Genomic DNA, 13,338 nt, shown 5'->3' with positions numbered 1-13,338 from the left:
GAGAAGAGCTGGGTTCTGGGGTTATGGTGCTGGGGTTCAATTATGTCAGCGTCATGCTTAATACAATACAGAATTTATATAGAAACCACCTCTAACTGGTGAGCTTCAACCTTAATAAGGCATAAAAGAAAAATGGGATCAAAATGCACAGTGGCCTTGATTATTCTGAGGGGGCTTAATACCATGTCTTTGACAAATGACTGAAGAGTTGTTAGTCTTCATTCCCATCGTTGGACTTCTACTAGAACCATTTTATTTTCAAGGCAAGAAAGTCAGATAAGAGTGGAAAATATATTCTATTGAAGTGAGAACCAGAATAAAATGGCTACACAGAAAAAGAGGAAAGACAATTGAATTCAGTTATTCCTGGGAAAACAATGGATTTTTATAAAGATCAGTTAGTGGCATTTTAATAACAGCAAAAACCTTTATAGTACTTATGGCATTTTACATACATTATCTCATTTTATTTTCATAAGAAACCTATGAATTAGATACAATTATATCCATTTTGCTGATTAAAAAAATTAAAGCACAGAGAAGTTACACATCATGCCTAAAGTCACACAGCTGTTAAGCATTACAGTGGGAATTTAAAAGGGATCAGCTGGACTCCTTAGGGTGCTTTTAATCACTATGGGATTATACTTCATCTCAACTCAAAACAAACTTTATGTCTTTCGACTGACCATAGAGCAGACCATAATAAAAGATAGTTCATTGCTGGTGATTTAATTCCACTGTGTCTCATATTCAAGGCAAAACACTGGGGAGGAAGTTTCTGAGTCTGTGGATATTGCTGAGGTTCAAAAAGGTTCCTTTGTGTACTCAAAATTTCATTTACAGTGAATGAATATTGTGTTAGTTTTCTGTTGCTGCTTCTCTACATTAACATGTGTGTGTCACTGTGTTTGTGTGTGTTTTAAGGAAGGCTGTTAACCTCAGGTAACCTGTGTCATTAAAGAAGTACTACTAAGCATCAGCATTCCCAGAAATGAATGCTTTTTGGCAAGAAGTAGAGAGGACTGTGCCCAGACAGAATATCTTATTTGTATCTATGCTGCAAGTTGAGTACAAGTGTGTTAAGACATGTGTAAAGTATAAAAAGAATTCCCCTTAGGGCTGCTGTCCTGAGAACACCTGATTAGCACATAAATATTGATGCTGTACATGGAGGAGTATAACTTAAGCTGGTTATTCACATTTCTTTGGTATCAAGAATAGTCATGTATTTAAATTCTCATCTTGATGGCATCAGCTATATAAATGGATTCACGTCATCAAGTTCAAATTAATTGTACAGCGTTTCCTGGTAACATTTTATAACGTTAAGGACAAACATAGAAATATGCCTAAAGAGAAGTCATAGAAGAGTGATTATAAAGATTTCAATAATATTGGTCACACTTTATTAAAAATGTTTATACAGTCTTCACAAAATAACTTATTTTGTACTTAAACCCTTGGCCAACTCATCCTCCTTTCCTTTGTGTTGCTGAGTCAAATTAATATACAACTTTATTTAACATAAACTCTTGGGTCTCTTTCTAATTTTGAGTTGGTTGATTTGAAAACAAGGCCAAAGCCTTCAATTCTGAATGTAAAAAGCATACTTAGAAAATTCTCAGGGAGCTGCGCTTTCATCATTTATATTCATCTGTTAAATGATTCCTATTAATATTTCTCAATTGTTGAAAGATGTTTGGGACATTTTTTCTCAATATGTCCCTAATTGTTTCCCCAAGGCAGTGAGGGGATTTGGCTCACTGGTGAAAAGAATTGGATATGTTTACCTGATTTTAATTCATGTGACAGCAGGGACCTAGGTTTGTTGATCAGTGAATACCAGTGCCTATAACAGTGCTGGGCACGCTCTAGGTTTTCAATCAGAACTTGTTGAATGAATTACATGTGACAGAAGGATTAGATCCATTTTGTGTGATCCTAAGGAAATATAACTAGCGTAATGGATATAAAGTTTAGGAATGCATTCTTTAAAACCACCATCAGGTTATTCAAAGGTGAAAGGAGTTTCCTTGGGAAGTTAGGAAGGAAGGATTTCAAGGATAGGCTGGCCAACATTATAGTAGTGATACGATAAAGGAGATTATAGCACTGGTGATTTAAGTGGGTTAATTATAACATGTTTAACTATGAATTTTGAGATTCTATTTGGCTTCCCGGATAAAACCAAGAAAGGAGTCTTCAAATTCCTACTCTCAGATGTATAAATGCACTTGTGTCTACAACAGTCTCAGAGAAAGGAGATCCCTCTAAGACTATTTCTTTAGATCCCAGACTTTCCTAGTTCTTCTAAGTCCTGGCACAGCAGGGAATAAATGGCTCATGTTTATATCTGCTACATGTCTACTGGTTCCTTTCTTATAGGATTTTCCTATGTTGAACAGACTTTATAGAGGTGACACTTGAAAAGTGATAAGGCCCTCCTGGGTGTATAGCAGGTAAAGGCTGGTGAATCAAATGTGAGATGAGAAGGTGCTGTATGGGAGATCAGGATGCCAAGGGCTCCATCAAGGTCACGCTAAAGAATTTGTGTGTCGCTTGGATCTATGAATGATTCCAGCCTTCACTTTGTGCATATCTCTGCTTAGATGTCACCTTTGCAAAAAGGTCTCCCCTGATCTCTAATCTCAACCCACCTGCATTCATTCTCTATCCTCTTACCTGACACTTTACATTTATGTATAGATTTATTTCTTGCTGTCTTCCCCTCAGGAGATGTGAAGGCAGAGAACATATTCTCAGTCCTGCTATATCCCTACTATATAAAATAGTGTCTGAAATAAGTAGGTGCTCAATGAACATACATTGAATCAACGAATAAAATCAGGTGTCTTATTAACAGTATGTTTGATAATCATAGTAATCAGAAAGTCTTCTTGAGGCAGAAAATGTGATCGTTCTAATGCAACTTTTGTAGTCAACCAGAAAATAAATGATCTTGAAATGTCTGCCATATTTTTTAAGGATATGGGGAAACCATAGAAATGTTACTCATATTTGCAAGAATTAAATTAAATTACTAAATATTGTTGTTTGTGGAGCTGCTTTCAGAGGCAGAGCTGACCTTGCTGATGTCATAGCATGGGAGGAGGTTGCTTCTGGGTGCTTACATGATAGCGATCATTATTTTGAAGGTCAGCTATAAAGGGGTAAAGATCTTATGCCAGATCTAGAACTCAAAGGTCTTAAAAGATGTTTAAGGAATTTTTGGAAAACACATGAAATTTTTGTCACTGATATCCTGAAATGTTTTACATACTTCCATATTATATTGTACTAGATAAATAAGAATTAACAAGACTAACATCCTGCCTCCCCCCACCCCCACCCCACCTATAGAGCTATTACACATTCTAGTAAAGGAACAGGATGCTGTGCAATTTCTGCCCACACTCTGCAGCTTTGCCTTCTCCAGTGCCTGCCAAACCAGTCATATCTGGCTGATAGGGAAGCAAATTTTGATGACTAACTCATGCTTGAAATTCCCCGATTTTTCCACCACTTCATCAGTTCCTTGTGCTTCTGCAGTCACTTATTATCATGGCATTTACAGAATATGACCATGTGTGTCTTATGGACAAAACTAAGGACAATTTCTTGCCAGAGTCTTTTGATTTGTTTATCTTTGAAAGTCTTATGAAGTCCAGAGCAGATTTTGCCTTGTCATGAATATACCAGTGTCACTACTTAGGTAGCTGGATCATTTAAGTGCTGCAACAATACAATCAGTTCTTCTTCTTCTTCTTTTTTTTTTTTTTTTTACTACCTATCATTTTGCCAATGTTTCTGACCCATGTTTTCTAGTATTGCCAACAGTCTTCCCATAGGAAGAAATCTCCCAAAGTATTGCATTGTTATAAGCCTAAGTAAATTAAACTGTTTAAACCATTAAAATGGCTTCCCAGATATTCTTAAACTCTTTTTACTTCTTCTCACCTTTTATCTGAAATAATGTGAATTATTTCTTTTGTCAATTTCATTAATTTTTCCTTGAAGTGGTAGTGGAAAATGCTACTAATCAGGGAGTTTTCTTTCACTTCCGAATAAATTCTATGGTCATATTTCTGTTTTAAAAGGTGCTTTCATGATAATGAGAAATTGTTCTGCTTGTAAGCAAGGAGTACAAGGGGCAGGATGTATTTAACCAGTATCCCATGCTGGAGAACTCCCTTTATTCTTCAAGGGCTGGCTCAGCTGTCATATTATCTGAGAACTCCTTCCTGTACCCATTTCTGTTCCTTTCTCAAACAACTTTTAGTGTTCAATCCTGTATGTTTTCTTATCACAATACTTGGTAACTTTATGATTTTCCTATGACACTAAATGATTTTATTATTTTATTCCTTTCTACTGTACCATAAACCCTTTGAATATAAAGTCTATATTGTTGTGATTTTGTTTTTAAATTTTTTTATCCCCAGTGTTTGGAATATATTAGGCACATAATAAAGGTTCTTAAAAAGAACTGAAATAACTGTAACAAAAGGACATGTAACAATCCTGCCAACCAGATCATGCCTCATGTGCCTTTGGATATATTCCAAGTTCAGTACTAGAGACCTTTACCTGAAAACACTTGACATATTTTACATGAATAAACCAAGTCTAATTATTAATATGTAGTTTGGGAGCCTTTACTATGAACTCATAGTCACGAAGTAAGACTTTGGGAGAGAAAAGTACTGGAAAAACTTATAACCTATTTGGAGTTCAGAGAAAGTAGACAATATTCGAGTTTAAAAGGCTTAGAACAAGCTTTTCCTCTAAATCCACAAATAAAATACTATAGTTTACATATCTTAAATGTCTCTATTATTACAAACTAAATGTGAAATATAAATGTATGTATTTTCCCTGGAAAGTCGTGTATTACAAGTAGCTCAGAGAAGATGAGAAGCAGTCAGTCGACACTAAACCAACAAATAATTACTCAGTAATAGCATAGATGTTTTCTGGTGATACAACCTTAGAAAATCATACACACACTGATTGTATTATTAAATCTAGAAATGGGAAAAGTGATGCCAGCACTTATATTTCAGTAAAGAGCTGGTTCATATCCCCATTTTTTAGCTGAATAAATTAAACCATGGGATTAAATTTTTTAAAGGGCAGAGTACTTTGCCAAACCACATGCTATAAAGTATCTCAAATTAGTGGCTGAGGTCATATCAAGAAAAAAAAGACAGGTACAAAAGCAATCCTAAATATAAATGTTAAATGTAACCCTTTTGTCATCTGACAAATCTTTACCATCCAGAGAACACCTGGCAGTGATGTTAGTGATTAATGAAGTTTTACTCTAGCCTGGGGATATCTCTCTCATCGTGAGTGTCCTCTTGCGACTTGCACAATCCACCTGAACCTTGTATGCTTACAAATATTTCAATTTAACTCTTTAAAAGGAAACAAATGGATTAACTTTGAAAAATTCTGAAATAATAACTTAGGCACTAATAGGCTATCTTACACATCTTCATTATCATGACTTATTTGTAACTCATTGTTCTTTAATCTGGTCAAAATTACTATGACTTTTCCATGTAACTTCATATTTCATTGGATTTTGAACAACTTTTATTCCATGGATTCTCACATTAAATCAAGAATCTAAAAGATTTACCTACGTTGAGACTTGAGGGGCTAGAATATGTCTTACTTATATAACAATTGTCCCAATGTGCCTGACATAAAAGACACGCCGTTTAATGTAATATATAATGAAGGTGGCCTACTTCTGCACAGTGCTACTTGAATAACTCGTTAGAAAATCAATTAATTTTGTCATAAAAGCATCCATTTTGAGAAAAGTTCTATAAAGGAAACTATGGAAAAGCAGGTCTGTTTCAATTGCTTAAATAAACTTCTTAAAAGTTCAAGACTGAACTAGCTATAAGCTCTCTCTAATAAGCAACTGTCATACATCCAATCATCAGCTATCTCTGATACACTAATTATACAGCTTGTTACAACTGGTGATTGGGAAGGGGCAAGCTTTCTCACCTGTTTATTTAGGCATGATTATAGTGATTATCACCCAAGAGCTGCCTCTAAAACAGGATATAACTCTTGGGCTTAATTGCTAATCTACACAGGTGGCATTTTGGGGGGTGGTTGGCAGTCACAGAGGTTATATTTGCTCTCTTGATCAAAACATTTCTGAGACTGTCTAGAAAGAAAGGTGTAAGACACAGTTTTTTTTTTTCTACATGTTATCTTTTAGCTCTCTGATAATGTAGCTTGTCTACTATATCTAGCTGAGTTAAGTCATAAGAATGAAATAGCAGCATAGGCTAAGACAGGAAAATATAAACAGGGGTTACCTCTGCAGTAATATAAAAGGAATTTCTTCTGCTAAAGAAACTGAAATGTTTCTTTTATTAACAATATTTTAAGCCAGGAAATGTTCATTGGTTTATAATTGCTTCTCCATAATAATTTTAATGGCCAATAATTCCAACTCCAAGTTATTTTCTAATGCAGGCACTTCGCACACTTTCTATCCACCAGAAACAGACTTGCAACAATTCTACACGTGGAAGATCTCCTCGTAGTCACGTCTCAGCATAAATACTATCTTCCCAAAGAGGTCTCCCTTACTCCCTCTTTCAAGTAGTTTCCCTCTCCCCGCCCCGTCTATATACTCTTATTTTCAGTCACAGTCATCTTATTCATATTCTTCTTAGCTATTATCACAACTTTAAGGCTCTCTATGCTTACTAGTTTTATCTTTCTCTCCTTCTAGACTACAAACACTACAACAGCAAGGATCATATATTTTCATTTTATTCACTGTGTATTCAATAATTATTAGTGCCTAAAATATGGTTGGTGTTTATAAAATAATTGGTAAGTATTGATAATAATACTTTTATTTTAGAATTTTTTAGCTTTTGTATGCAAATTATTTTTCTAGATGTAGAATCTAAGAGTGTAATTCTTTCATTCATCATTCATTCATTCATTCAAAGAGCAACAATATTTATGTCAGTAATCATGCTAGTTATGGTTAGATACAGAGCAGTAGAATAATCTTATTTTTCTCAAAGAAGCTTATGGCTTCTGACAATTTCTATTCATATAGTTATTCAGAAATTATGAAATAGCTCATACATAACTTAAAGTCTTCACAACCTCTTTGAAAGTTGGGGGGGGATATTATCACCCTAATTTAATCAGCAAGGGATTCTTAAAATCAGATACATCAAGATAAAAAGGTTAATATATGACCAAAGACTTGAACTTTGGATTTCTGATGCTGAATTTCATGCTTTTTCTAATAATGTTTACATGGGTACTTCATTTGTGTAACCACTCTAGTTTTATTTTTATTCAAATTACTGAAAGACTTTAGTTCCTTTATTTTGTTCATTTTAATGGACTTTTTTTAAAGAACAAGTTTACGCTTAATTCTCTCTTTTAAACAGATGCAATACTAGTTAGCATAAAAGGCTTTTATCAAAAGTTCCATTTATCATTAGACTCATATTCAGATTAAATGAATAAATAATTATAATGTACAAATCAGAAGAAACATATAGAAATATATAAAGGGATTTTAAGTGTGATCAAATTAAAATAATCTTTTTTCAAAGTCTGAATCAATTGTACATTAAAAAGATATTTCTAATCTATCATAGCCAAGTTCTCAAAGTTCATTGCACACTTAACACTGCTTTGAATGTGTTTTATCTATTATGCTCATCACAGACATTTCACAACAGCCTAACTAACAAATTACTTTAAATTTTCTGAGTACTTTGTTAGGTTTTTATGACCTTTTTTCCCCTCTAAGGGAAACATCACTTCCTTTGCAGTTAGCTGGTACCTGCATATTGTTCCCTACAACTCTACTTCAAGATACAGAAATGAGTTTTTGGCAAAACTTATTTCAACTTTGACATGAGATAAAGTCAATATTACAGTTATATCAGACTGAGAGTAGCAGATTACCAGACAAAACTCATTTTAAAATTAAATATGGCTATGATTTTTAAAAATCTCCTTTACCCTGATACAGTGTTATCATGATGTAATATAACATCCTTCCCATAAATGTGAGAGAATTTGATTTTTGTCATTTCTTGCTTATTGAAGGGCTCAGGATACTGAAACCAAACTGACGAAACTTAGGGGGAAAGGAAGTGAATTAAAAAGAAAAAACCTACAGCAACCAAAATATCCATACACTAAATAATCAAGACTACTTAATGCCTGGATTTTGGAAATGGAGACTTCAGTTGTGAATTAGGAGGAGGGCATTGTACATGGGAATATAAGTAACTTTTTTTTGTTTTTTTCTGGGTTGTGTGGTACCAACTTGAATAGCTACTTTTATTAGAGTCATGCAAACAGGTGTTAGTGACACAATTAAAATAAAATGAGTCAACGGGAAGATATAAAAAATGGATACTTTCCACTTGGCTCAGACCAAGTGTGAAGACAGCACACTGCTCATTATTAACAACTTTGACGTCTATGTTGGAAACATTTTCTCTTCATTTAATTTTCAGCATCTTAACTGGAGACACATTACATGAACATGGAAACAAAGGAGCCATTAATCTTTTCCTTGTCTCACAGCTAAGCTGGGAACAAAGCTCCAGGACTAGAGCTAAATCATCTCCTCCTCTCCACCCCACTGCCTCAGCCTTAGTTCAGGCCCTCACCCTGTCTCTCCTGGACCTTCAAAATTACTTCTAAACTGGTCTTCCTAGCTGCACTCTTGCTCTAATTCTCATTCACACCTCTGTGATTGTTCTAAATTCTAGCCTAATTAAAACTTTCATTGGTTGCCCACCCCCTGCAGAGTCAATTTCAAGCTCTTTCCTTTGGGTTATAAGACTCCTCATAAGCTTGTCCAGCCCACCAGCCTTACCATATCCTCTTTCTAGCATAGCAATACTGTGAAAGACTTGCAATCATGGATATACTTTGGGAGACCATAAATTCTTTGAGGGCAAAAGCCGCATTTTACGTGTATATTTTTCCCAGTATTAATTATTAGGGATAAATGCTGTTTCACACTTTTAGATTTTTTGAGGTTTTTTGTTTGTTTGTTTGCACATGCTATTTTTCTGTTCTTTTCTCCTTTTTTATACCTGGAGAACTTCTCTCACTCAAAGTTTTAATTGTGTTGTTTTCTTGATAAAATTCCTGACACAGCCTTCCAAGAGGTTAATTGTTTTCTCTTCTTGTACAAAGTTCTATTTTGGCACATTTCACACTATATTAATTACTTGTTTCTGTGTCTGTATCCCCTTTTAAAGTGTGAGTGTCCTGGAGGCAAAGAGTGTATTTTAGAATCTTTATACCTCTTTGGCTCTAGGATAGTTTCTGAAGCATTATCATAATATGGTAGATACTATGCTCAAGATTATCTCATTTAATGAGTAAAATTTAAATAAATATTTGCTAGATAAAATTAAAACGTAAAAACTTTTACAAAAATATCTCATTTGCAAATATTAAATATTGAATCCTATTTGGGGATTCAGAAAATGAAGTAAATAAATACCAGCTCTCAGATTGGAGGAAGATAATTTAAATGGTTTAAGATATTTTACGTGGGGAGGTAGTACATGAGTTGGGACAGGTAAGTGTCACATGGAAAAGCATCCAGTCATGGGGACTGGAGTCTTATCAAGTACAGTTCACAATTTGTGGTTTCACTGGGAGGTGCTAATAAAAATGTGAGGAATCAGTTCAGGACTTTAAGATTAATGTTGCTACTTTAAGAACAAGCCATTAAGAAATTTTTAAGGTCTTTAAAAAATTATACATATTAAAATCTTCTACATTTAATCAAGTAAAACTGATGAATTATATAACTTTATTGCTAAAAAGTCCCTTATTAAAATACGAAAATGTTATTTATAAATTACCTTTTTATTAAGTGAGTCTTTATACCTCACCACTCAAAATTCACGTTGCCTATATGTCAGACAAAATGTAGCAGGAAGATATCCTCACTTGAATGTCAACATCAGGAGAGTTTTAACTAAAACTTACACTGTGATTAAGGTGTTGGGGGAAGGTATACACATTAAAACCTTGTGTTCTTTAAAAATCTAAGTATCTTATTATTAATTAACAGTAAAAACTATTCTCATAGAGGAAAAGAGCAAGTGAACACAGAGTAGAACCATACTGAAATTTGTCTTAATGTTTTTCTTTCCATTATCACAGACCAGTTGAATTTTCAGAAGCTGATTACCCACAAGTTGAATATCAAAGAAAACAACAATTTTGGGACCCAATAAGGCTAGCTCTTTACACTGTGGCAATTGTAGCAATCATAGGAATCGCAACTGGCATTGTTACTCATTTTGTTGTTGAGGGTAAGTATCCAGGTCACATTTCTATTGCCTGAGTGCTCCATGACTTAACATCGTAAAAATCTCTGTTGTATAAAAAATGTTATTTGCATGCTATTAGCATTCTAATGACTAACTCTTTATTGATGTTAAATTTTAGTTTGCTCATATATTGAGCCCTGTGGTGCTTATTTCCAGCCACTGAATCTTGCAATATGCATTATATAGATAGACACATGTAAAAGAGATGTATATTTAAAAAGAGAAAGAATGAAAAGATTATCTTTAGAATAAAGATGTCATTGTTGAGTTTAATATACTTTTTTTAAAATCAATATATTAATAAATTTCCCCAAGAAAAGCTGATATGAGAAAAGTTATCTTAAAAGAAATCTTTAAAGGGCTAAAGATTAAACATTATTTTTGAAGGAAAAAGAGATTGTTTCATGACTGGGGGGAGAAGAGAAAACTCAGAATTAATTCAGCATTATGTGCAAAAATGGATAGTCAGGACCACAGTTCAACCAAATGACAACCAACCAAGGTCAGTTACCTTTGTCATTGGTATGTGTATTTATAATCACATGTGACTGAGACTTTTCTTAGAATTTTATAGAATCCCATGACTCAACAGTAAAACCATACTTGAAAGACTTCCCAGGAAAAAATGAAATATTGTCCAACATGCTCAGTTTACCTTCCTATCCACTTTACCGGGGGATTGATGATACCTATTTCTTAGACTCTCATGAAATAAAAGGATAAACCACATTAACCCCTGCAGGTGTATCTTTCTTGTTAATATTTTCTTTGGGTTAAAAGGTAGTGAAGTAGTTTTGTGTTTAAAATCCCTTTATCTTCAATACTGCGTGTGTTCAAAAAAGAAAAAAGTAAACTGATATTAAAAATAATGGTTTAAAAATACTTTTAAAATATCATAGAGGTTGTGTTAGGCTGAATAACGTTCCCACACTCCCAAGACATGTGCCTGCATCTTTGTAACCTATGAGTTTTCCCTTATATGTCAAAAGGGACTTTCCAGGCGTGATTACATTAAAGATTTCGAAGAGAGATCTTTCTGGATTTTCCAGGTAGGCCCTAAATGTAATCCCAGTGTCTATAAAAGAGAGGCAAAAAGGTCAAAGGAAGAAGACTACATAGTGACAAGAAGCAAGCAAACAATGTGATGCCTCAGCATAGGCTAAGGATGAGGACAGCCTCTAGAAGCCAAAAAAGGCCAGGAAAAATATTCTCCCCTTAGATCCTTCAGAAAAAACAGGTCTTGATTTTAGCCCTATAAAACTCATTTCAGACTTTTAACCTTCAGAACTGTGAGAGAATAAATTTCTGTTGTTTTAATGCACTGAATTGGTGGTGATTGGTTATAGCAACAAAAGGAAACTAATACAGAGGTTAACAATCAAGAACTTAATAAATTGATCACATGGACTTTTCATGAAGCTCATTGAGATTAGCCTGAAAAGGATGGCAATTTAGTAAAACAAAAGAGAAGATAGTCTCTCTCAGATGATAAACAAGTAGAAGAGGTAAGACAGAAGCAACTAAGATGACACACATTTCAGAAAAGTAATGTACTTTTTTTATAGCATAAAGAAATAAAGTCAGCAAACAAAACAGAACAAAAAAACACACATGGTAGTAACTAGAATAACACCAAGAAGAAGAAAATTTATTTTTAAAATACTAATATTAAAGAACAGAAATAAATGGATCTGAAAAGGAGGAAGTTAAAAAGAATGAAATATGTGAAATAACCAAAACAGAAGTAAGGATTTTAGCAAACTTAAGGGTAAAATTTACATCTCCAGGATTGAAGTGTGTTTGATGAAGTTATTTTTATCCTAAGGATTTCAATAATTATAAGTGACCAGTTTTTACTTTATTATAAACCTGACTAGTTATCTCCCCTAGCTCCTGTTGGTGAAGTGCTCCTAACCCACTTTTGGTTTGGTGCTGCCAGATCTGAATCTATGTATGCTCAAATAAAGTCTTGAAAATCCAAACATGCCTCAGTTTACCTTTTAACATCAACAAAAGTTGATGGTTGAGGGCATTATAGTTAGGATAAACCTAAGAAATTATTTAACATGACCAGGCCAACTTTAGGTCATTGAATGGCTAAGGATAGATGTAGAAATAAAGAGTCCTCCAAAGTAACTGAGGAGTGACCAGGAGGAAGGAAGAAAATTATAAAATGGCTTCATAAAACTAAAGACTAGATTTCAAGGAACATGATTAAGACCACAAAGAAATCAAGATGATTTAAAAAAAAAAAAAAGCAAAGCAAAGGTGGCTATTAGTTATGACAACCGTTGTTGTTGACAATGGCAGCTTCAGTAGTGTGTTAGGAGTAAATTACAGAGACTTGAGAACTGAATGGGCAAAAAGAAAGTGAAAACAATAAATACAGGTTTCTATCTAACTAAGCTTATCAGTAGCATAGAAAAAAGTGATATCTTGTTCAATGTACCTTCATAATACAGTTTAACTATGATATATCTATATTATAATTCTTTAAGGAAACTGATCATTTTTACATGACTGTAAGCAATTGCCTTCAATATGTGACTTTTCATTGTATGTTGTTTATCTAATTCTATAAAAATTTCTATGTGGGTAAGCACTATAAATGAGTGTTCTGAAAGTATACTTTGAGATCTGAATTTTCTACTTTAGCTGGGTGCAATAATGAAATCATAAAATATTTGAAAACTGACTATAATGTATTTTGTACTAAGAAGAAATAAGCTGCATTATAGTAAACCTATTTCCTGGAGATGGGGGACAAGTACTGATAATATCTAAGCATAGATATTTTATTTTTACCTTTCAGATGATAAGTCATTCTATTATCTTGCCTCTTTTAAAGTTACAAATATAAAATACAAAGAAAATTATGGAATGAGAACCTCAAGAGAGTTTATGGAAAGAAGTCATCAGATTGAGAGAATGGTAAGTCCAATAGAAACTTTGAAAG

General features: G+C 33.7%; 1 protein-coding gene across 1 annotated transcript in view; it reads left to right on the top strand.

Annotated features, from left to right (window-relative positions):
- The window catches only part of TMPRSS11F (transmembrane serine protease 11F), a 52,117-nt gene that overhangs the window by 14,182 nt on the left and 24,597 nt on the right, over nt 1-13,338 (top strand). Inside the window, exons 2-3 of the mRNA XM_010994708.3 lie at nt 10,213-10,364; nt 13,195-13,313. Of these exons, the coding sequence (XP_010993010.3) occupies nt 10,213-10,364; nt 13,195-13,313 (271 nt within the window). The remainder of the gene's footprint in view (nt 1-10,212; nt 10,365-13,194; nt 13,314-13,338) is intronic.

This window comes from Camelus dromedarius, chromosome 1 (genome assembly GCF_036321535.1).
Source record: "Camelus dromedarius isolate mCamDro1 chromosome 1, mCamDro1.pat, whole genome shotgun sequence".
Taxonomy (NCBI): Eukaryota; Metazoa; Chordata; class Mammalia; order Artiodactyla; family Camelidae; genus Camelus; species Camelus dromedarius.
The sequence above is the reverse complement of the archived record's forward strand: the minus strand, read 5'-3'. Positions and strand labels throughout refer to the sequence as shown.